Here is a 24,798-nt window from a genome sequence, read left to right as displayed (position 1 = left end):
GCTCAAACCTTCTGGGCCGAATTTTCGCGATGCCGACGCACACTATAAAAGGAGCTGCCTGTGCTATGACTTTGTCGAGTCAGTCTTGCTCTCGCTTGCTATTACGCCACTGAATCGCCGCCCACTTTTCTGATGCCTCAACGCTTGTTCATTATTTTGTTTGGCACAAGTTCGCCGATTGAACCCTTATTTTTAGTTCACTGTTCGTCCTCTCGTCCTCTCGTGGGACAGTGGACAATATGATATCAAGTGACACCATGGTGACACAGAAAAAAACCATAAGTGCTACGCCTTGAGAGTGCCTTTGAGCCCTAAGAGACGGACAGTCTTCATATTTCATCCCTTGACAAGCTACCCATTAGATTCCCCACCGTGGAATATGGGCAGGAGTCACACTGAAGGCCATTTTATTCTCCGAGAAACTTGGCGGAAACACGGGAGGCAGATTCTCATCGGGTGCCATGCTCGACCTTAACATTTCTGCGCTGCGTTGTCGAGACTAGCATAGTTCCCACAGAGTTGCGGGTCTGCACTGAAGCGAGAACATGTGGCTTCGACTTATGCCTCGCACCCACGTGCTCTTGTGTAAAAGAGACATCAGCGAATCCTTGCGCTCTTGCGATTCGAAACTTTTACAGCGTTGGGGCACTGCGGAAAAAGCCAGCCTTAACAACACGGTACAAAAAAGGCGACGCCGAGTACAGTAGCCCTTTCGACTGGAGGAGACCATGACGGGCTTTCAAATGTAAAATTTAGGGGGTGGGCACCACAGTTGCTTACGAGTATGTCAATCTTTCCAAACTTCTTGATCGTAGATTCCACGAGGTCTTCGGCTATGCCGGTGTTGGTCAAGTCTCCAACTGCAAGGTTAATCTGAAAGGAGGTGACAAGTGAGAGACAACCTCAATTTGCAAAAAATGACAAAAAAAACGATTTTTTTTTTTTTGCAATTTACCGTTGAGCGGGGAGAAGAAAGCATTCTCGCCGAAATTGCATCTCAGCTTTACGCCATCAAAGGTCCAGCTGAGGGGTGTTGCACTCAGTCTTTTCAGGGTTCTAACAAGGTACTACCACTTTGTGGTCACCTCAATAAATGTACTCATCCCAGACTATTTTGTCTTTTTTCGACCGTCAAACCTAGGCTACTACGTGGGAAACGCGTACAGCGATTGCTGTATGCATGAATGTATGCATACTGCACACCAAATGTTAGCCCAGCGCCTTCCGGCAGTCTTCTTTCTCCGGGTGTAGGAAAAAATGTCCCCAGAGGATTTTCTATCTCTGGGTTTCCCTGATCCTCATGGCCTTCGGCCGGTCCGGTCATATGTCCTTGGGGAAAAAGGCACCGTGTGGCAGGTAGGAAACAACGGCCCCAACAAATAAATAAGGAAATATACAATTACGCAAAGTACTTACACATCGCGACACTGTTAGCGCGAACACGACATCGGCGTATTTTCACATTTTACTTAGAAAGAGTATTGGTGGGAACGAAATTTTACTATCTTCATAATATCCACAAATAAGCACTCTCAGTATCTATAATAACTTTATTGACAATTAACTTTTCGTTTGCATAAAACAAAGATAAAAAAAGCTAGCGATCGCTTGTTCGCGTTAAGTGTCGCGCTTTTTACCTATTTGGAAATGGTACACAATTAAGTACCTCTCAAATTTCCCAAACACAATAATTTGGTTTTGGCTAGAAGTGTTATAAATGTTTATTTCACAATTAAAAAACAAAGAAAAACAGTTGAGGTGCAATGTTAGAACATCAGGAATGAAATGACACACTCTAGATTTATACACAAAAGTCAAAAGCGGATCATACGGCAGTGGAACAAATGTCCCTTTGGGGCCATTTTTTTCTATTTTCCACTGGGGCCTTTTTTTTTCCGGGGACATATTTTCTGGAAACTTTTCTTCCAGGGACATTTTTTTTTTTCCGGGGATTTTTTTTCTAGGGCCATTTCTTCCGGAACCTATCTTTCTCCACCGATGATGCTTTGGGTGCTACACTATCTACGCACCCTCGTCTTCGCAATGGCACAACGGAAAACAACAGTCGCAACTTGCTTGCAGAAACAATGACAAGTGGAGTTCAGATTTGAATAACTGAAGTACACCGTAAAAATGGAAGTGGCAGCCCGAATGTTCCGGTCTGCAGTCGGTGACAGATTAAGACTTTGGGGGAAATGATGGCTTTAATACTAGAACAGTCAAGGAAAATTGGAACCTTTTTAAAACTAAACTATCTCAACTCACTGATAATTTTGTTCCACTTGTTCACATTCGCTCTAACAGTAATCAACCATGGTTTAACAAAACGATAAAGGCATTAGGCAATAAAAAGAAACGACTCTATCGCCTTGCCAAAAATTGCAATGCTCCCATGGCCTGGGTAAAGTATGCTCAATGTGAAAGCGAATACAATTCTTCCATTGTCCTAGCTAAGCAAAAGTACTTTGGTTGCGACTTGCCCTCTCTTCTAACAAATAATCCCAAAAAATTTTGGAAAGCAATATCACCGCAGGAATCACAATCATCAATAACCTTATCAGATGAAGCGGGGAAGCCAGTGCGTGATGCCCTCCGTCCTACAGTTTTTAACGAATTCTTCACATCTATATTTACTAGGGAAGACCAATCCAACATTCCATCTGTAACTGACCTTGATTATTCATACATGTCCCCCATTATAATCACAAGTCTCGGCATCAATAAACTCATAAATAACCTTGATATCTCTACGTCATCGGGTGCCGACAACATATGTTCAAAGATCTTAAAAAACACCAGTGCCATTTCATCCGACATACTGTGCCTACTGTTTCAACAATCATTGTCATCTTGTTGCATTCCCACTGATTGGAAACTTGGGAAGATCGTTCCTATTTTTAAATCTGGCTCAAAATCGTCCGTAACTAACTATCGCCTATACAATGATTGAACTTGTATACCAATGATGGCATAGCCATTGAATTAGTGTGAAAGCCAAAATTGGCATAGCCAATGACATAGTGTGGATGCCAACGATGGCTGAAATATTGGTTTAACGATGGCCTAAAAAATGTGCCAATGATGGCTGGATCATTGGTTGAACGATGGCCCAACGTTAGCGCCAATGACGGCTGGAAGGTTGGTTGAACGATGGCCCAACGTTGGTGCCAATGATGGCTGGAACATTGGTTGAACGATGGCCCAACGTTGGTGCCAATGGCTGGGCCAACATTGGAAGAAGTTGGCTCGGCCAGAATACCAATGTTGGACCAACCTCCGAAGCCAGCGTTTGCCATTGTTGGCCCAATGTAGGTCCAACATTGGTGTGCTGCCTGGGCCTAACCAGTGTAGTGTCAAAATTGTTAGAGCACATAGTATTCTCCCATTCCGTGTCCCATCTTGAAAATAACAACTTTTTTTTATAAATATCAGTATGGATTTCGCAAAGGATACTCGTGTGAGACGCAGTTACTTGAATTCACCCATGATATTCACGCCAATATGGACTCTGGCTCTCAAACCGACGCTATCGTCTTAGATTTTTCAAAGGCATTTGATCGCGTTCCCCACTGTCGCCTAATATCTAAACTCTCCGCTCTTAATTTAGATTCGCTAACACTTTCCTGGATCCGTAACTTTTTAACCAATAGACAACAATTTACCGTAACAGGCGATTTTCGATCTTGTACTACTGATGTGACCTCTGGAGTCCCACAGGGCACAGTTCTCGGGCCCCTTCTTTTTCTTATCTATATTAACGATCTTCCAACCACTGTGTCATCTACCATACGACTTTTTGCTGACGACTGTGTGTTGTACAGAAACATTAACAATTCACATGACCACGATGTCCTTCAGAATGATATTAATATAATTTTTGACTGGTGTACCACATGGCAAATGCAACTTAACATCTCTAAATGTAATCTGCTTTCTTTCACTAGAAAGCGTTCAGTCTCGTCTTTTACATATTTATTAAATAATGTTCCCCTCCCCTCTGTCCTTTCTTACAAATACCTCGGTGTACATCTTACCTCTAATCTCTCCTGGATCACTCATATTAACACAATTTCCGCTGACTCATTACGCACTCTTGGCTACTTAAAACGAAACTTAAAGGCCGCACCCGCCCCTTTACGTCATCTAGCTTATAATACTTACGTTCGCCCTAAACTCGAATACGCCTCGCCTATTTGGAACCCCCATCAGAAGTACCTAATTAATCAACTAGAATCTGTCCAAAACCGTGCCGCTCGGTTTATATCATCATCTTATTCTCGATTTGTTAGCGTCTCGCTCATTAAACAGCACAACTCTATTCACCCCCTCGAAACTCGCCGCCTAATCTCACTACTTTGTCTGCTACATCGTCTGCATTTTAATCCCGGTCAACCAGGCTCATCACTTCTAGAACCGCCGAATAGAGTATCTCATCGTCAAAATAACAGCCAAAGCTTCAAACGCATATTTGGCTCCACAGCCGCATTTAATAACTTAGCACTTCCTAACGCAATCAAGAACTGGAACGGTCTTCCCGAAGAACATATCTGATAAAAAAATGTTTCGCAATGCCCTCTCAAATCATTTCTTTCCCCCATGATCTCCCACTGCATCCTGAAAACTGCTGTTTTGTTGTTCCATTGCCTTTTTTGCTCTGTCATTTTTGCGTCAAAGTGAATTTTTTGTATTGTCATTGTTATTATTTGTAATCATTTAGTTTGAATCATTGCTTTTTTGGGTTCTTGTCGCGCATATGCTAGCATTATAACTTAATTTTCACATCCGTTTTCTTTTATCTACATACTTTCGCTTTGCATTTGCTTTCTTTCCCTGTAATCTAAGATTTTTTTTTTCCTCGGAGCGCGCGTGTCTGTGTGTGTGGTTTTTTTGTTTTGACTTTGTTTCTATTCTTTTGTTCTGATTGATACTTACCCTGAATGTACCCCCCCTCATGTAATGCCCTTAATTGGGCCTTTGAGGTACCATGAATAAATAAATAAATAAACTCCTCCGATCTTTCCATTGAAACAGAACGAACGCTGGAGAAGTGGCCGCCTCCTCTCCAGCGTTCGCTCCGCTGAAGTGGAAAGTTGTGGGAGGAGCTTCCCCTGAACACTTAACCTGTCACCGACTATTCGCGACTCCAACTAACTATAGGTGGCGCCACTCATTTTTCGAAATGGCGGTTATAGTGAGGGTTGGAGATGCGTGCCGCTGTTGAGCCTGTCTAGTGTCCTGGCTTCACTGAGCGACATAAATTATTTCTGGTAAAACGAAGAAGCTAGAATGTTATGAGCGCAGGTCACCTCTTTACTCTGAGAACAAGAATGCTGTTCAGCGTAATATTTACGCAAGGATGCGCGTTTTAATTATCGAGCGAAGCCGAAACTAACCTCTATTTTGGATTTAATTTCTCGATATAGATCTTAATTTCTGATTCTTTAATAACTCAACATCTGTCTCACATCGTAATTATTTAGTTAGAGAAGTTCTTCGCGGAAACTTTATTTTGTGCCATACATGCTCGATCCAGGCTAATATTTGTAGTTGTTGTAGTCGCTGAAAAAAACGGTGCTGATATTTGTGCGTTCTCGCTGCTTTTTCTCGTTCAGGCAATTGTCATAGAAAATAATAAACTGCGGGCCTTTTAATGGGTTTTTTAGTATTTAGATGATTAATTGGGTTAACATTTTTTCCAGCATAAGAATAAGAGAATAATTCCAATTTTTACAATATGTCCAGAAAACGTATAAATTAATAAACGCGGTTCTCAGTGCGACAACCCAAAGACGGAATCCGAGTCAGACAGCAGAAGTGTGTGTGTTTTTTTTTATAGCAACGCGTGACGCATAGGACTTTATATTACATCCAGTGTTTGACCGTTTGTCTATCTTGATAACTATATGTCAGAGTTTTTCATATGCTAAAAAGAAAACAGATTTATACCTTTCTGGCAGGTAAATAGCGTATTTTGCATGATCTTGGCGTTAATTAGGGGCATACATTGCCGTGATTTGTAATAATAATAATAATAATATTAAAATTCAGAAATTTTATCACGTAATTTTTCAAGCTCTAATATAATTTGTAGCTTATGATCTAAATTCAAACGCGCGAACAAATATGACAATCAAAAGTGTGCTAATTATCATCACTGGTGCCAATCGCAGCATTTTGAATTACCAAGTAATAAAATAAAAATGAGAAATCCATGTAAAATTACATTAATTGTGAGTAAAGTATATTTTGCTATCAAAGTCGCGACCTTTGACAATCGGCAAAACGTCCAAAGTCACCGCCAATATCCTTCCAGACCAAATGCCTAAAAAAAAAATATATATATATATATATAACATTTTTTTTTGTTTCAATTATCAATCTTTTCATGGCATTTAGTTACTTTCATTTTTACGGTCCGTCGTTTTGACAATCTCAGCCTTTACAGTTCGAAAGAATGCCTACCTGCTTGCACGTCCGCTCACTGCAGCACATTTCGTTGGCGTTGGAAGCCGGTGAAAGAGTAGTTTTGCATATACGAGCAAACGCAAGCGCTGCGCGTTTGCGTTAGCTTTGCGTGTTCCAGACTGCGCGTGCGCGGAGCCTAATATTGCGGTCTTGGATGGCGCATGGCGATGAGGCGCACACACAACGTGGGGCACGCAACTCTAATGCAAACGCACACCGCTTGCGTTTGCTTCTTTTGCGCCTTCTATGGGCAATACTAAAACTCTCCAGTAAGGTACAATCCCATACCGGCTGCAGCATTACGTTGGGACAGTGAAGAGTGTTGTTTGCATCCGGAAATGACATTTCGCGAGCCATATGATCGCGAGCAGTTCCGCCGTGCCCGATGAGCAGGAGAATCGGGGGACCCTCAGTAGAGCGCTTCCCATTTCCGCCGCGGGAGGGCGAGCGTTGAGCTGGAGACGCGAATACACCTTTCCAAAAAACGCTCCTAGGCCGCCGCCATGTTGCTGATGCTGATGCGGCTGGTGCGACTCTCGCGCCCTCTATCAGCAAGAAATTTTCTGCCACTCTCTGGACTGTGAAAACCAGCTCAGTGCGATTCTCTACCTACGTTTTGCCGTTTTGAATTCGACGTTCTCTGGCCCCTCTTGAAAGTTTCCACTTACTTTTTTTTTTTATGCGTGCTGCGTACTCTTCTCGTGTTATCTTCCACTGTGAGAAATAGAACTGGCTAGGGTGCCTACATGTTTCCGCTCCGCAGAGCAGAAACATGTAGGCACCCTGGGGCTGGCAATTGCCTGCCCTCAAGCTTTTCTGCTCACCATTCGCGGGAAACGAAGAAGAGGAAGGACGTCGAACGGCCTTTGACGCGATTTTGCGAACAATGACGATTGTTCTCCCCCCTCCCAGCGATAATTTGCGCAGAGTCCTCAGTCATCTCCAGAAACAGTTGTCCAGGTTGGGGTGGGAAACGCGTTTGTACCTTTGCCTTGGTGCTGTCGTGAAATAAGGAAGCTCTCCCCAAAACGTGCCCCAAAACGAAGTCAAGCACGAGACACATGGACGGCAGAATCGTCCGATCCGACGTCCGATCCGACGGTCCGAACGCCGCTCCGAATAGCCGTACGCGACAGTTTGAGACACACGCGCTTCCGACCCTGCATGCGACACGACGATCCGTTCGGCTCCGCCCAGGAGATCCAAGCACTCCAGCGGAGGTCCGCGTTCATAGATCTCTGGTCCCAGATTGACGGTTTAGCTCGCACGAGCGAAGTTAGAAGCTTGTTCTCGCTAGCGCGTGCATTCGTTGCCGGGGCCATCTTTTTCGAATGGGTCAGCGGGATCCACGCGTCCGGCTTCCCGTCGCCCGCCCCGTTTTCTTGTTCGTCCCGCCAGACCCAGTACGTCATCATGACGTTCGCGCTACCTGTGCCGTCATTGGCTGGACGCATCCGACAATCCGTCCGCCGTGCGAAAATATCTGGCGGGTTGGACACACGTCGGATCGCCGATCCGACGTCTGAAGCGACCAAACTTTTCGGATCAGGCGGTCGTATTGCCGGATCGGACGTCGGATCGGATGGATTTTCGCGCATGTGTCTCGCGCTTCAGCTTGGATTCGGCCCGATCGTCAAGATGTGACTGTCACTTGATAAGATGGATGCCGGTGTGGGATTGTTTCTCTGCGCTGTCACCGTAAAATATGTGACTGTCGTGGACTGTGATTGTGTTATTTGAGACACTTCTCAAATAAATTCTTTTCGGATAACGCTGCATCGTGTGGTACGTACAATATATTGTTGGAATGTGTCCTGTCCATCGGTAAACACGTTATATATGAGCGTGAAAAATGCATGCCTTTCGGCTATCTTTTGTTGTAAATTATTTTCGACAGCTAAGCACTTTGTCGTTTGACATGCGGCTAATCGCGCGGTGCCGTCAAAACTTACTGTAAAAAAAAAAAATAAACGACAACTAACATTCCAGTTGCATTCGCTCTGTCGCGCGCGTACCCAACAAAAAGACTTCGCAGTTTTTTTTTTTTTTTTTTTTTTTTTTTTTAAATGTGGCACAATGCTTTCTCAATGTCCTCGAGAAAATACATGTACCATGAAACACAAAATATAGCGGGAAAAGACGAGATTTTAGCCGCCAGCAGCGGTTAGGGTTAGCAGGGACGCCGATGAGAGTCTAGCCTCAAACTCAGTGACTGGGCTCGAAAACGGTTTGTTGCTCCTGGGGTCGAGTGTTTTTTGGAAAGGTGTATAGTTTCTGCAGGAGCAGTTCAGAGTAAGTGGAAGCATAATAAGCCAGCAGATTTCCGATTCTTTTGAATTCCAAGTTCTCCCCAAAAACGGGCTGCCCCTAAGTACACGTCCAAGCAACTCATGTTGACCACGTGACTCCAGGCGGCAGACGATCCCCTCGGAGCAGCTGGTAGCGTTGGCAGCTGTAGGGTTTGCGGGCCGCGTTTCCAATACTAAATAGGTCGAGGAGGCCGGAAGCGTCCCCACCTGGTTTTCGCCTCCCCGCCCGTCACCCTCCTTCGTCACACGACAATGCCCAGATGCGTTCCACCATTGAATAGCAGCCATGTTTCCTTCATTGCCCCGCCTCGATACCAAGTTTGGCAGGGAGACATGATATTAAAATAGCATTTTTTAAGACTTTTCTCGACTGCACACCGGGAAAGGGACTTGACTCCGCTGCCCCGCTGCACAAAGAAACATGCTAACAGGCTCACCACATGCAAGACTGAGCAGAACTGACCAGTTCTGCTCAGTCTGCGGAACTGCGGGCGCTGAATACCCTGTGCTGCAGGCGCTGAATACATCGGCCGAACGGGTTGCTGCGTAAACGACCAGCTCTAGGAGCATCACAAAGAAGTAGAGGTCGCTGCACCCAACAATCGGCCCCCGATACCCTTAGCGAAAAGTCGTTCAAAATCAGTCTACTGAAAGTATACTAATAGTGAACTTAGCGTATGTACTGAAATCGTACTAGTTTCACACTTTTATGAAACAAAATAGTACACCTTTAGTACACCCCAAGTACATATGTAGTATACCATAAGTGCACCTCGAGTGTACTTTTAGCATACTATAATTGCACGTTTAGTACACCTCATGTATGCTTTTAGTGTACTAAATGTACACTACCAGTACATATATGCGGAGTGTCCCAGATAACTTGCACCAAACTTAAAAAACAAACAAAAAAAAAAAAAAAAACGGAGCGTTCTCCGGGTGTGAAACCAACTGTACGCTGTTAGAAAGTCTCTTGCGAAAGTGCACGAAATTGTTTTCGTGCGCCTATTTACTTAATTAAGAGTAACAAGCTAACTTTTTAAATCTTCGTTTAAAAGCCGAGGTGTGAAATGGAAAGTTGTAGAGCGCATCAACACCCAATTAAACCATTTTCAACAAGGTGCACTTTGCATGCTCCTTTTTCCTAGCCTTCAAAAAAACGCCCGCGAAATACAAAAAAATACCGCGTGACAACTCCCTTCCCCAATCACGGCGTGCGAGCGCGCCGCGGATGTGCGTGCTTTGAAGGCCGGAAAAAAGCACGAAAACGTATTATGTTTCAAACACTTTAAATGGGTGTTTCTCAATGCGCCCGGCAACTTTACAATTAACATCTTGGCCCTTAAAAGAATATTCGAAAGGTTAGCTCAATAATCTTAGTTATTTACAAAACCAGGCGCATTAAAAAAATCTGTGCACTTTCTCAAGACACTTGCTAACGACAGTTGATTTTACTCCTGCAGAGCCCTCCGGTGTTTCTTAAGTATGGTGCAAGTTATCTGGGACGCCGTGTATGTCGGGCGTTTTGAATGGAAAGCACGGTCTCAAATTGACCAGAAAAATCGCCGCCTGCATTTAAAAAGCTGAATTTTCAAAGGTGTTTCTTTGAACGGCTGTATTCCAACCTGTGAAATTTCATCTTATACAGCTCCATTCTCGTGAAATGTTAAGAAACGCCGTTGACAACTCAATTGATGATGATAATGCAGAGGCGCCACCACCGGGAGATGCACTCTTAAAAATGAGTCAGGAAATTAACGAGGAAATCTTTAGCAGCTCTATTCCTCGTGAGAATGACGTACCGGCGTCTTCTGAAACTGTGTGAGAAAAGCCATAAAGAAGAGGTGCACTGCATTTTTCAACTGAAAGTATGTATGTGTAGCATACAAACATTATGGTCAGTGTTCTTCACGTAATTGATAAGACAGAAATTGAAATCCTACTTATCACTTTATTCAAGTTTCCGAGCCTGCCTCACTGTACACTCTCCTTTGTGATGATGGTATGCCATTACATCCTGCGTAAAAAGAGAAGAGAAAATTAGCCTATGGCCACTCTACGATATAACATCACATATTCGCTCAAAGGACCACTATGTGAGGAAGGCAAGATAGTAACAACTTCATCCTGACAAAAGGGCGAGGAAAATCGGACAATATCGTTTCTGAAAACCTGATACCTGAAAGAAGCTCTAACACAGAGCAAACAAAATGATTGGAATTTTCTTAATGCCTCCTTTTCTTTTGCTGTGAACACACATACAAGTCATACGCTATTACACATTCAGTGGTGCGGCTTGATTTATGATAAGTACTTTTTTTTATATAACTTCGAGCTTTTAGAGAAAATATTCAATATAACGGGTCGGACATAAATGGTTGCTATGAACTATCCTATATATTTACACATTATCTGATATCATAAAAGCACTAGAGCAGGGTAGGGCTGTACTGCATCAGTTATAAATTTCTAACCAATTAAAAGTGGGCACTTATTTAATATATTAGTATTGGCTATTATTCTTTGACAAAGAATAACTGGGCGAGTTGGTACGTTGGTAGTCTTTCAACTCCATCGAATATTCAGGTCCTTTTAACATTTTTTTCATGCTTTTGCTTTTTCTAACTGCTCTGCCTTTTATAGCGGCTTTCGCCGCCACTAAAAAACGTGACATACAAACTCATTTTATTCACAACACAATATCGCAAACTTGGAAAGCGTGCCGCTTCGGCATACGCAGAGATCGTCCGTCTCTACGGCACAGGCATCAGCACGGGCAAAAAATCATGCTGCACGCTCTTGTAACGTTTTTCACGCTAACGCTTTATGAAACAAATCGTTGACGAGAAACTGTTGGAACCACACCTCAGAACTAGCATGACCTGTGATTGCTTGAACTGCCGTCAGACTGTACTTGAACGCTCCGCAAAAGCGTCGTCGGGCGACCGTCGTAGGGACGGCGCCCAGGACAGGCCCTCGGCTGGCCCTCGGTTCCGCCGCACGCGAATCTTTCTCACTCTGCGGAGAGAGCCATAAATTTTGAAGATACGCTCTTTTCAAATAACGAAATAAAACCGGGTAGAGCATAGTGAGAGTCAAGCATAGCTTAGCAAGCACACGGTACAACACAAAGTTTGAAACAGCGGCGCACTTCGCAGAAACAAAAGGAACTTCCTCACCTTCGCTTGCACCAGTCGGCCATGACTATCCGCCACTTGCGACGCTGTGTCTCACAGCTCTCAGTAATCGCTTGCTATTATTGAACACGGTATTCGTAAGTAAGGTATCTAAAATATCCGCAAAAACGGCTAAAACGTAAAAAGGAAGCGATGCTCGAACTCTCCGGAACCTGAAACCAGTGTTGCCAGATGGAGAAAAAAAAAGTCAGCAGATTGATCCCCAAAAAGTCAGTAGATTTGCACAAAAATCAGTAGATTCCACGAAATATGTGTTTTGCCATGTTTTGTAATCTCCATTAATACACACTTCAAAGAAATAGTATAGAGTAACAAATAACATGGTAATAAAAATAAATAAAAATTAAAGAAAAAAACAAGACCATTTCTGAAGTAACTTTATATGAAGGACAAATTAAAATGGCACCATAAATGTTTTTGTTTTAGTCATTATTGACTGTTTCGAGGATTATTCTTTGGAATCGAGACTGAGGCACTTTTGGAATCACAGATGAATCCGACAGTGCGACGTTCACCTGTCGCTATTATTGAAACAAAACCGAAACAAGACGCTCCGGCAAGTGCGCGCGAACATGTCCAATGGAAGTCCTCTACATGCTGCCATCTTTCCTTACTGGCTGTAGAAGGTTTTTGAAGCAACGCTGTTGGTCCGGAGCACTGTTGAGGCTACGCGTTGTCTGCTACGGGCTTATTTCTTTTTCGCCTGACCCAAAGTTTGCGTTCAAACGTGGAGAAACTCGTGGAGGCTGCCACAGCCTGCCAAATAAAGGAAAATAACTGAAACTTGGATGTCGATCCCATGCATTCCGCCGAACGAATGAATGAAAATTGCGGCTCTCTCCGCTCAACTCGAAGCTATTCTAGTAGATTGTATAGGAGCAGCCGAGAGTTCAGGCGCATGCGGAAACACCTCTCGCTCTGCGCCGTGGGCCGATTGGCTCACTCGGGAGAGGGACGTTACGGCGAGATCATAGACTAGCCAAACTCTCTCCATATATGGCTCTGGCCCGGATGTCACCGTCGAACCTGCCGAACCTGCTCTGGGTGAATAGATAGATGAATATACGGCTACGTCACTCGAATAGGACGAGCTTCTGGGCCATCTAGCCAGTGCTTCGTTTTTAATTCTGGGACATTATGAGTTTCCTTTTATGGGCGACACTTCGAACTGAAGGGGCCATATAATAAATTTTTAATATGTTTACTAAAAAAAAAAGTCAGTAGATTTTCTTGTTTTTCAGTGAATCAGTAGACCCGGAACTAGGGGTGTCGCGAACCGGCCGCGGTTCGAGTTCGACCAGGTTCAACTTTTTCGAACTTTTAGTGGAAAGTCCGACGAACCTTGTATTGAGGTTCGACTCGTGTGCGCATGCGCGACAGGCTGGCCAGTTGGCTTCGGATTGGATGGTAATGGCTAAAAGATGAATTAAGTGCAGCGCTGATTGTCTATTTTAGTCAATACAGTACTAAACATTAAGTTATTAACTTATTCAGTGATTAGAATTAGTTTCTTTTAATTGCAGCTGTTCAAAAAATAAAATAACCCCTTGCATAAAAAAAAAAATCTCCAAACCTAGACATGCTTGTATTAAGGTCTGGCCACACTGTCCATAAAGTCGAACCGGTCGAATCTGGTGAAAAGTTCGAAGGTTCGTCGAACCGGTTCGACTCAGTCGAACCCCGGAAGTTCGACCAAAAAATCTGGTTCGACAAAAGTTCGCGACACCCCTACCCGGAACGAAATCAGTAGATCTACTGATAAATCAGTAGACCTGGCAACACTGACTCAAACGGCGGCTGAACGGAAGCTGATTGCAATAGCGATGGTCTTGCGCAGTTTTCAAAAGTCTCTTTTTGTTCTTTTTTTTTTTTTAAGACAAAACTATGCAAATCAATATATTAATAATAATAATGTTACTTTATTATATTCGTAAAAATTAACAAACCGTTTAGTCTATCTTAGGTTTTATCTAAACTTTCGGTTTTCTTTTTCAGTGTAAAACCGAAACTATCTCAAGCAATTGCTCCCTTGTCGCCAAGGCTATTTTGATTCATCAGCGCATGCTTGCACCGCTGGTATTTCGGCTTTTCTGGGAGGATCGGCTCTCGCGGCACATAAATAATGAGGGCAACCTCGTGTTTTGAAACAATGAGCGTGCCCGTCTTTTTTGACGAGGGAAAGACACGTTAAATTTACGTCGATTTTTTACAGTGTGGAAATCTCGATCGACGGTGTTGTTCGTTGTTGCAATTGTCAATCTCTTTTCACGTGAATTGAGATGTCTTTAGAGTTTTGCAAGACAAATCTACACCACGAAACACTTTCGGTGAAAGCTTGAGGTTGTTGCATAAAGGCGCCGATTTCTCCAGCCAATTTCAGAGCGAGCTTCCATTCATAACATCACTTCGCTTACGCGGTTCGGAAGTTGATTTGCGCTGCATGCGACCATGCAAGGTGGAGGATCTTATGTCCCCATTATTAGCCGTGGTTTCTTTTGCCTCCTGTCCTTTTGATTGCTGTGGATGCAGATATCTGAAACAGCGTACAGGACGATGAGACCTGCATTACAAAAACACCGGATTATTTTGGGTTATTCATAGCTACGAATAACCCAAAACTCGTCACCTTTTCGCAAATTCTTTCAGATGGGCTAGAGTTTATTCATCGCCCCTTTAAAATTGAAAATTCAACATGGTCAATTACACTGTCAATTAAAAAAAGCTAATTAGACAACGTACTGTGACGTTTATTTACTCATCTAATGTACACCGAGCCCCACAAATATTCTGTGAAAACGGCATCGGCCTATCTATCGCGTTTTTAGTGTGTTGATGTTAAAAATCGCACTATATATATATATATATATAGAGAGAGAGAGAGAGAGAGAAAAAAAAAAACGAAGCGCAGGATGACGAAAAGTATATACGGAAGAAAACGCACCTGAGACGGTTGTTGGAGTTTTTAAAACATATTATTGGTAAAGTTGGTCGACGTTTCGGCCTGAGACAGACCTTTTTCAAGACTGGCACATAAAGGCACACTGACGCTCCTTGACCACGTCACGTGGCATTCCACAATGCCACGTGACGTGGTCAAGGAGCGTCAGTGTGCAATGCCACGTGACGTGGTCAAGGAGCGTCAGTGTGCCTTTATGTGCCAGTCTTGAAAAAGGTCTGTCTCAGGCCGAAACGTCGACCAACTTTACCAATAATATGTTTTAAAAACTCCAACAACCGTCTCAGGTGCGTTTTCTTCCGTATATATATATATATATATATATATATATATATATATATATATATATATATATATATATATATATATATCAGGGTGTCGAACCGGAACCGAACCGAACCGAAAACCGGAACCGAACCGGTATTTTTTCCGGAACTGAACCAGAACCCGAACCGTTATATTATTATCGCGATGAACCCGAACCGGAACTGAACCGGAAAAAAAATTACGGTTACCGGCTCATGTCAAAACGGTTCGGCCACGCGCTGTTGACAATGAATGTGCTATCAATGCCATTTGTTTTCGAAGTGCCGTCAACTGACACACACCTCGCTTACATATTTTTCTTCTCCACTCAGTCTTAGGAATATAAACGCTGTATCCATGAATCTTGACATAGGAACCAGTATTGCGCTGGTCGCGGCTTGCACGGAAAAAAAAAAAATAAAAGGCTGTGCAAAAAAAAAAAAAAAAAAATCGCCTCACGGGATTTCATTTTTTTACAATCTCGTAAATCCTAAATGCTGCTGTGTGCTCATTTCATCACGTTTCTAGAACGTGATGTTGCAATTTTTTTTAATCTTATTTTGATGTTATTTTGATTTTGTTATTTTGATGTTGCAATTTGTCATTTATTATTTCCGAACCGGTTCGCGAACCGGTTCAGCGCCCCGAACCGGTTCGCGGATCGAATTAATCGAACCGGAACTGAACCGGAACAAAATAAATTTACCTGAACCTGAACCGTAACCGAACCCGTATTTTTTTCGGTTCGACACACTGATATATATATATATATATATACCCGTTATTATAATTTGAGTACACCGACTGAAAGCACTGAAAGTAGACCTTTAGTATACTTAAGTGGATTTTCGGTATACTGATTTTGTACTACTTTTTACCGCGGGCACTACGATTCTACTACATGTACTAGTTTTGTACGGACGAGTATACTTTCAGTCCACCGCCATTTTTACTGGAAGTATACTTTAAGTACACTTAAAGTATACAATCAGTACAAAGACCGCACTGAAAGTATACTTTTAGTATACTACAGTACACTTCGAGTGTACTGATTTTGACCGACTTTTCGCTAAGGGTAGACACGCAGGCGGGAATGTCGCAGCCGCACTCCCGACTCCCGACAATGCTGGTCAATCTTTGTGAACCTATTGGGAGGGAGATTATAGAAGCCTTTCGAATGGTGACGAGCTCAAAATCACGGGCTCATCCTTTTTATTGCTCAGAAAGACCTCGGGGCCTGGGCGGCACGACAAATGCCATTTCATCCCTAAATCAACCCCTCGCCCCTCCTTCTTCCAATGCTTGGAAGTCGTGGCTTCAGAAAGTGCGCCCCCCTCGAAACAAAAATTTCTGGCTATGGACCTGAGCTGGCTACTGAACGCACCCCTTCTGTACATGTTCGTTGTCTGCAGCAGGCATCTCAAGACGTCCACAGGACCGGAAGTTGGCGCCGCAAATATTCCAGAAACCACCGATTCTTGGCAAACTTCTGTCGTACGTGTGAAGTCTAAGCTTACTAATCTATTCTTTTTAGATGTTTAAATGTCACGTCCAATTTTTGAACAATGGTTCTTTCGGAACGAAAGCCAGTCCCATGGATTCGCCCATAGCAACGCCCCTAGCAACGGTTTGTTTAGAGCAGTGACGTAACACTTAGGGGGTGAATCGCACCATTGGAGATGTAAGTAAATACCTCGTTCTCCGGTGACGGCGACGCTCGCCGACACGCCTCCCTGACCGCGTCCAGTCTCGTCGAGTCGCGTCCCGCTAGCGAGAGCCTCGCCCCGAGCTTCGCGAACAGAAGCGCCGTGCTCCAGCCAATGCCGGACGAAGCGCCTGCACAACGCCACAGGGGCTCCAAGAAAACCGCAGACGACGTAGGGCGAATGCTTACCCGTGATGATGGTAACTTTTCCGGCAAGGTTCACGATGCCCTCAGCTGCCATCGCTGCTCCCTCCTGTGCAAAGCAACCGGTCTCGACGAGAAAGCCCTTCACGGGGGTTTCAAAACACAAGCTGGCAATGACAGTGAAAATTAATTGAGGGACGAGGGCTTGGAAGAGATAAGCGTAGCGGATTATGCATTTAATTGTCGAGTTTGCGTTTTATCTGACATGTCTAGACACGGTTGCCAGAAAAACGGCAAAACACTGAAGAGGACAGGACAAAAGGACGACACTCAGATTCGCAAAGTGTTTCCACATACGCTCCCGAATACTTACGTTATATCAAGAAGGAGAATGTCACAGCTCCGCGCAGCGTGGGTTTGGCGATTCTTTTGTGCGTTCCTTGTGCCAGCTGAGCTAAAAAAATGTCGGGCTTGCTGTGCAGGTGAGCGCCTAGTCGGAGAGCAGCTGCTGTGCAGTTCGTGTAGCTGCAGAATGCTCCGGAATTGCGGAGTGACGCGAACTGGCATCACCCCGCAAACAAACTTGCCAAATGCACCGAGTGTAGACTGATTTCCTCGCCATCGTCGTAGAAAGACTACCGACTTTAAACCGAAACTAGCGCCTTTCAATTCGACTTGATGGGTGGGAATGCGAGAGTGCAGTCGCTGCAATCTCTAGTTTATATTTGCCATGACTTCAAGCAGCTCGGCTGTGTTGGAAATATTTACAGACGGCGTAAATTTCAGAAACCAGCTGACTACAAAGCAGCTGGTTGCGATCTTTCAATTGTTATAACCGTTTACACTGGAGAAAACTGATGGTGCTTTCCGCGCAGAAGCTAGATCCGTTTGAGCATGGTATTATGCGTGAACCACTGAAAGTGTATGGCTTAAAACTAATGCCCCTGAATAAGAAAAGTAGCGATATCGTCTCCATCCTTCTCTGACGCGCACACCTTTTAACTTTGTTTTGCTTTTTTATACCCACGCGTCGACTGTAGCGCCGCCTGGATCAGCCCAAGATAGCAGACGGCCTTCCTATACTTCAGTCAGAGCGCAGTCAAAGGCTGAAAGACACGCAAATACATACACACAGGTTAAAAACGCACTGTCACGGTCTACCAGCCTCAAGGATGTGCTCAAAGAAAGACGATGAAAACCGTGACGTTGCACAGTCGGCGTTATTCGATTGGCGGCATGAGCTCATAGCATGTACTGCACTTCGACAGCATTCCTCCTCCCTCCTCCTCTGACGCGCACACCTTTTATCTTTATGAATTTTCCTCTTTTACGCCCGCGCATCGACGGCAGCTCAAGGGAATGGAGTAAACGTTCTTCCCTTTGCATGGAATGAATTTCTTTTCGTGTTTAACAGTGCAGCCAATTGGAATCCGGTTGCTGTTCACTTGTTGACAGAGTTGCTTAAGACGCATGCGGCACGAGAAGACAACATTCGTGTCGAACTTTGAGGCAATGGATTCTATCGGGTGGGCTGAATTGTGTACGTAACAAATAACGGCAAAACGGGATTTTTTTTTTTTTTGTGTGTGACTGGCAATTGGGCTTGCGAATAAACCTTTCCATTACTGATCGAAGAAGGTCGACGGAAAACCCTGCCCTGAAGAGCCTCATTTGCTGGAATTTAAAGCTATCTTCTGAAAGATGACAGAAAGACTTCGTGAAGGATGAAGAAAACAACAATTTTATGATACCGTGTTTTACCAACTTCGAATCGGCGTTAGAAAACGGTAGGACAGGTCTAGCAGACCTTTGTTGAAAGGCTCAGCTGAGTACAGTGGCGCTGACATGAAGCCGCAAATCTAGGTACTGAAGACCTTCATTAGGTTCTTCCTTCGTGAAGGTAAGGCCTGACAAACAAGGAAAAAAAAAAAAAAAAACGGCTGTAATGTTATTTGGAGAAGTTCGATCAGGATGAATGATTAGGTAAGCGTCTACATATCTGGAAATATGGCAGCCAGGAGCGGGGATGTCCAGTTGTGTTTTTATAGCTCTGTCGACGAATAAAAGAAATAACTAGCTGAGAACGGGGACGAGGCATGAACCGATGCAAACTCCTTTCTTTTGGCGATAGATCCCTCTCTCATGTTCAACTAAGGTAGACTGGAGATATAGATGAATCAGGTCCACGAATCCAGCAACGGAGACACCGGAGAAATTCTGAAAATCCACGGCTCCGTGCTCCAAGATGGCGTCGGAGATTGAGGTAAGCAATGCGGTAGGATCTAGATTGAAATACATGTCTTCTATGTCAAGTGAAAAAATAGAGTGCGGCAAGGAGAAGAAATGTTGGGAACCGATGAGAGAGATGAGTTCTATTGAGTCAGACACTCTAAATAATTGAGGAGGGTGGATGCAGGACAGATGCTTTTGTAGAAAGAGCCCGAGGTGCTTTTGCCAACAACCCTTTTCCGAAACAATACTTCGGAGGGGAACTCCAGTCTCATGTGGTTTTGCAGTGAAGAAAACTGAAAGGTACCGCTTCGCTGGACTACTAATGGCGCTTTTAAGGGGCGACAGGTTCAAAGACGAACAGTGTTGTTTAGCTCTTAACCTGAGGGTCCCGGACGGTCGCGATTTCAGTTTGAGAAAATTTTTTGAAAGGGCGGCGTTCACCTCATCTCCAAAATCTCCCTCCTTTAACACAACGAAAACACCTGTTTTATCGGATTCTAACAGCTTTAGGTGTTCTTGACGAAGCTCTTCAACAGCGGCGAGTAGAGAGATCTTGCTTGGCTTGTGGGGTGGGTAAAAGCACACGGCGCGGATGGCGGAGCCGAGAAAATCTTGCCTCTGTGGTTCTGGGATGGCGGCAGCGACTTGATGTACTGAGGCGAGTTGATTAACCTTCTTAGTGGGAAGGTCTGGGGCGAACTTGGGGCCTTTGGAGAGCAATTCCATGGTGTCGGACGAGAGAGCAGTGTTGCACAAAAGGACGGCGGTTCGAACTCCGTCTCGTTCAGCTTACGGCAGTAGGCAGTCACTCCAGCAATGACTTCTTTCCACGAAGCTTCAAGGACGCGAGACGCGGCATCGACGATGAACAGGTACGAAGGATGCGAGCAGAAGCCAAAGCCAAACAACTTCGTCATGCAGCTGGGAAGGACCGTCCACAGAAGCTGGAGCTCTGGGGATATTTCTTTCCTCGATATCTGCATGATGCGGTATAGATGGAGGCCCAGTTGTTACAATGGAATCCAAGGGCGGAGGCCACTCCAGGATGAGGGAGGATCTTGCGGAGGTGCAGACCGAGCGAGCGGAGCCTTAGACGGCCTCTCCAGATTCTTATCATCCCATAGTCATACATGCCCGTTCGTGTTTGCTTTGTCATCCCCTCATCGATGAGACAAAAATCCGGGGGGGGGGGGGGGGGGGGATGACAGCAGATTCGGCAGGGAGATAATATAGTTATTTCGCCATGACCACAGCAAAAAAGAACGTGTCAAACCCTTCCCTCCTGCTGACGAAAACTGAGGTTGATTTTCTAAAATTCGAGATAAATCCACCTCTCTGACTTGTGCTTCAATTTTTTTTCCTTCTCTCCCCTCCTCCCCCCTTTCCCTCCGCTGCTCGCTGTGGAAATTTCACTCGTCTGTTGCTAGCTGAAAGACGTGGTTGTGTTGTCCCCGTTTTATTTGTTTTATTCTTTCTTCATCCATGAAGAAAAATAATTACCATATTTAGAAGAAAAGAGCGCAAACATATTGTTGTTGATCAAGCCCACTCCCTTAGCTAGGGTATGGCTTTAATGATTTAGTTTTCGTTTTCCCCTATTTTTTTTAATTCAAATTGGCTTTAAATTGGTTGTGCCTTCCCTGGCGGTATCAATACAGGTATGATATTTTAATTGATTTATCTTCCTTAAATTCATGCATTGCAAAGAAAAGTTGTGCCGGAGTATAGTGGCTTTTCTTCGTTGCGGAGGGCTTAGCGGAAGGGGAAACGCGGTCTAAAAACTCCCTATTAAAGGTACGGGGACTCATACCGACGCCGACAACATCGCATTCCAAACGGCGAGCTTCTTGTCCACGCTCCATCGCGCATGCGCAGCACCGGTGGCGTCCGCTAGGGGCACTCTGGTTTGTTTGTAAACATGGGTTGGAACGGGTGCACCGCGCGCCAATATCGGGCCGACCAGAGGCCCTGATCTGGACATTCGGCGATAAAGTCGGCAAGAAATCTGGCGGCCGTGATTGGCCGACGCCGCATTGACCTTGGCGCCGGCCAATCATAGCCGCCAGATTTTTCGCCGACTTTACGGCCAAGTGTCCAGATTAGGGCTCCAGATCGGAGCGGCATCGCGAGGCGCGTACGTCACAGTGACGTGGTGACGCCTGCACTGGTTGCCATGGGTACTGCCGCGCGCTGCCGTGCGGCGCCCGTTTTCGTCGCTCAGGTGTCCCCTGCTTTAAAAGCCTTGCAAGTATGGTGCCTGGAGCGCGTCTCCGACTGGTGTGTTTAGCGTCCTCTGCTGCCCATACCAATGGCTCATACATAGATTATAAAGTAGTCCCGAAGTGGCAACGAATGACGTCACAGAAGCCGAAGTGTCAGGCTGTTGCATGTCGCGATCCTTGCCGTTGATCGTAGAAATGCTAACTATAGTCGGATGCAACCTAAGAACAATCTTTTAGCTCCACCCACCAGCGCATTGCGCCCATCTGAAGTGCCTCCGCCGTCGAGAAAGTAGTTCGCTAGCAACGTTGCTTTTTCTTCCTCCAGGAAACGTGTCTTAAAATACTACAACATTTATTTAATTCATTCAGGACATTTAAATAAGTTAGAATACGTTTTTGTCAACGAAATAGCTGTTTAGTAAAGAAAGAAAGCCATGTCCTTATGTACCGTCTTCCCAATTCATTTTCTGTCCAAGGTACTGTCTAACATACCGTCTAACATACCTCTCAGCAGTGCTAAGCCTCGCGCCCGCTTCGAAATTTTCGTTGGCGATAGCGTCGCTGGATTCTCACGTTGTCGCGCAAAAACTGCTGCAAACGCAAGCCGATACCATCAAGATTTCGTGGCGTAACCTCGGGCCCGTAAAACACGGTGCAAAAAAGCAGAATAATTGTCACGAGAAACTATAGCATCGCGTTGCTAAGGCCAGCAGCCATGTTGAGCTTTTTTTTTTTTTTTCAAAAGGATCGCGATTGGTCCACGGAATCGTGACGTCATGAAAACGATTGGCTGGCGTTTCTCGGCGTAGGATTAGATTTTCCTCTGAGAGGCATTTCCGGTTTTTTCTTAGCTTGCAACCGACTATAGAAGCTGCGAGTACCAGAAGCGAACGCGAGTGGTGCTGTCGTCATGGCGTCCCAACTTCTGGCTGCCGAAGCTTCCGTGGACTGCCACACTGGAGAGTGACCTGCAGCAGAACATGGGCGTCTGCCACATGCACCACAGATAGGATAGTGACTGGCGTCAGAATGACAATTCTATGACGTCATCAGGCGGAAATAGAGATACCACTTTTTTGGACGTGGTAAGAAGACCTGTCGGACACGCGTTCCAGGCGCCATAGTTACAAGTAGGGCTGTCGCGAACTTTTGTCGGACCTCAATATTGACGTCGAACCTCTAAGGTCGATTGGTTCGCCGAACCTTCGAACTATCACTAAAGGGTGATTCCACGTCAATTCATGCAATGATGGTCCGGGTCATATTTTAGATATTTTTGTTAAAAATATATATGAAAGCCACGTTTTTGGGAGGAACATTCAGCTAGATATGAACGCCGTAACAATTTTTTTTTCCGCTGAGAAATAAAATAGAGAATCTTGAGGCGTGGAAATTGAGAAGATTTCACAATGCTACTTTGCACAGTCGTCATTCCCTTATCGAACCTTTCACGGCACCATAACTTTTTTAATAGGTTTTCCAAAGGTTATACAACACATACATAAAAAATTAAAAATATCCATAAAATATTTCAATGCAAACAAAAATATCAAACATGGCACAAAAACGCGTTTTAGAGACATATTCACAATTTTTTGCAAATAAACCATCTTTCATAATACTTCACAAAACATATCAAAATGCGCGTATTTAAATATTCTTTACGAATATATAAATATAATATGCCCACCCTTAAACATATTTTTGTTATCAACGCGGAAAGTTGGCTGATTTCTCAAAATGTGGCAAGATTGGGCGTCGATATTTAAAAAACTCCATTTTTTATTTTCTTTAAACTCCCCTTGGCACTTTGCAGTGACTTGAACTAACCTGTGGTGGCAAAAGATTGAGTAACATATGACCTCCAAGCGGGAAAAGCTACGACAAACCTTCACTCGGAGCGAGCCGACGTCTTCGTCATAGCGGCTTTTCCGCACAGCACCAAACGTTTTGAGCTTTAGTTATGGCATGTATTTTATATTATTAAAATTCTTTTTTTCATAAGGGCTGAGTATTAGTGACGCGAAAATGGACTTTGAGCTGGAATACCATTAATTAGCTTACAATTCACAGGAACAAAACGGCCCCACTGTGCGAATTTGCTAACTATGCATAGATAAGCTTAAAACTCTCAGTTATACGAGTGGCCATGTATACATCCAGCCTCTCGGCATATGATGACTTCCACAGATGAGAAGCCTGGATTCCTCTCACAGGTTTTATGGTGGTCCACTCCTGCTTGCTTTACCGCACGAAACTCTCGAACCCGTTCCACAGACAGGTGGAACACGCAGACATTTGTTACTTTTTTACGTAGCACTTCCACAAAGTCTTTAGCGGTGGCAATCGTTGAGTTGAGCGAAGATCTCAACTTGGTGAGCGTTGGTTCTTCCACCTACTTCATCACAAGCGCTTTCTCCGTGTCCAGTGGCTGAAAAGATCCATCTTGCCGAAGAGTGCGGCTTCCGAGACAATTCGTGGAATTGGAAGCGATTCCTGAAACGCGCCGCCGCTCCGTCTGATACAAAAATTATTTAAAAAAAGACTGGGAAATGAACATTAACATACTCTTTTATGGCCTATGTGGCTAGAAGAGCGTGAGCTATGTCATGTTTCGTGTACCATCGGTGACAACGGCAAAGCTTTGCGTGCCTTGCGTGGACGTAACCACACTTGTGGAGAGAGACACTTGAGTTTTTTTTCAATGAAAACTCTGCACTTCGGTTGGAAAGAGTACTGTCCATTTTTCCGCAAAACCGAAGTGGAACATCACTGCCTTGGGTGGTAAGGCGGTTCTTGTGTCATGTATCAGGCTTCGTTCAAGGTCAAGGATGTAAGAATGCCTCATATACTTTTCGCGCTCCTATTGCCGCAGGAAGGCAGAAGTGTCCATAACCTTTTTGACGAGTTCGCCAGCGTCCCATAACGCGAAACAGATCTCTTGGTCTTCGTCGAGATGAAGCGACTGCAGCGAGATGCTCTGCGTTTTTGGGCACTTTTCGCAACGGCGCAGAAAGCAATCGTCCTGTGGAGCGCAGAAAAGGTAGATGGGCTTGAGGTCGTCTTCAGTAAATGTCTTCTTTGGGACATTTGTTATTGCCGTTAAAAGCAACTGAAAATTGACGCAATATATGCATGCGCACACCTCGTGCTCGGGACGTTTTTTTTTACCCATTTTGGTCGTAGGGAATAAAATTTGGAGATGCCTAGTTCGGGTCGGGGATGGTCCTTCCTAAACAGCTGGTAAGCTTCCTTAATAGAG

At 44.5% G+C, this 24,798-nt stretch overlaps 1 protein-coding gene across 1 annotated transcript in view; it reads right to left on the bottom strand.

Moving 5' to 3' along the window:
- Positions 1-17,254, bottom strand: part of LOC8033891 (3-oxoacyl-[acyl-carrier-protein] reductase FabG-like) — a 56,764-nt gene extending 39,510 nt beyond the window's left edge. The window contains exons 1-3 of the mRNA XM_029975550.2: positions 17,128-17,254; positions 16,927-17,069; positions 781-873 (exon numbers count right to left, since the gene is read on the bottom strand). Of these exons, the coding sequence (XP_029831410.2) occupies positions 781-873; positions 16,927-17,069; positions 17,128-17,179 (288 nt within the window). The 5' untranslated portion in view covers positions 17,180-17,254. The remainder of the gene's footprint in view (positions 1-780; positions 874-16,926; positions 17,070-17,127) is intronic.
- Between the last annotated feature and the right edge of the window lie 7,544 nt (positions 17,255-24,798).

The sequence above is a fragment of the Ixodes scapularis genome, unplaced genomic scaffold (assembly GCF_016920785.2).
Source record: "Ixodes scapularis isolate PalLabHiFi unplaced genomic scaffold, ASM1692078v2 PGA_scaffold4__175_contigs__length_147842914, whole genome shotgun sequence".
Classification (NCBI taxonomy): Eukaryota; Metazoa; Arthropoda; class Arachnida; order Ixodida; family Ixodidae; genus Ixodes; species Ixodes scapularis.
The sequence above is the reverse complement of the archived record's forward strand: the minus strand, read 5'-3'. Positions and strand labels throughout refer to the sequence as shown.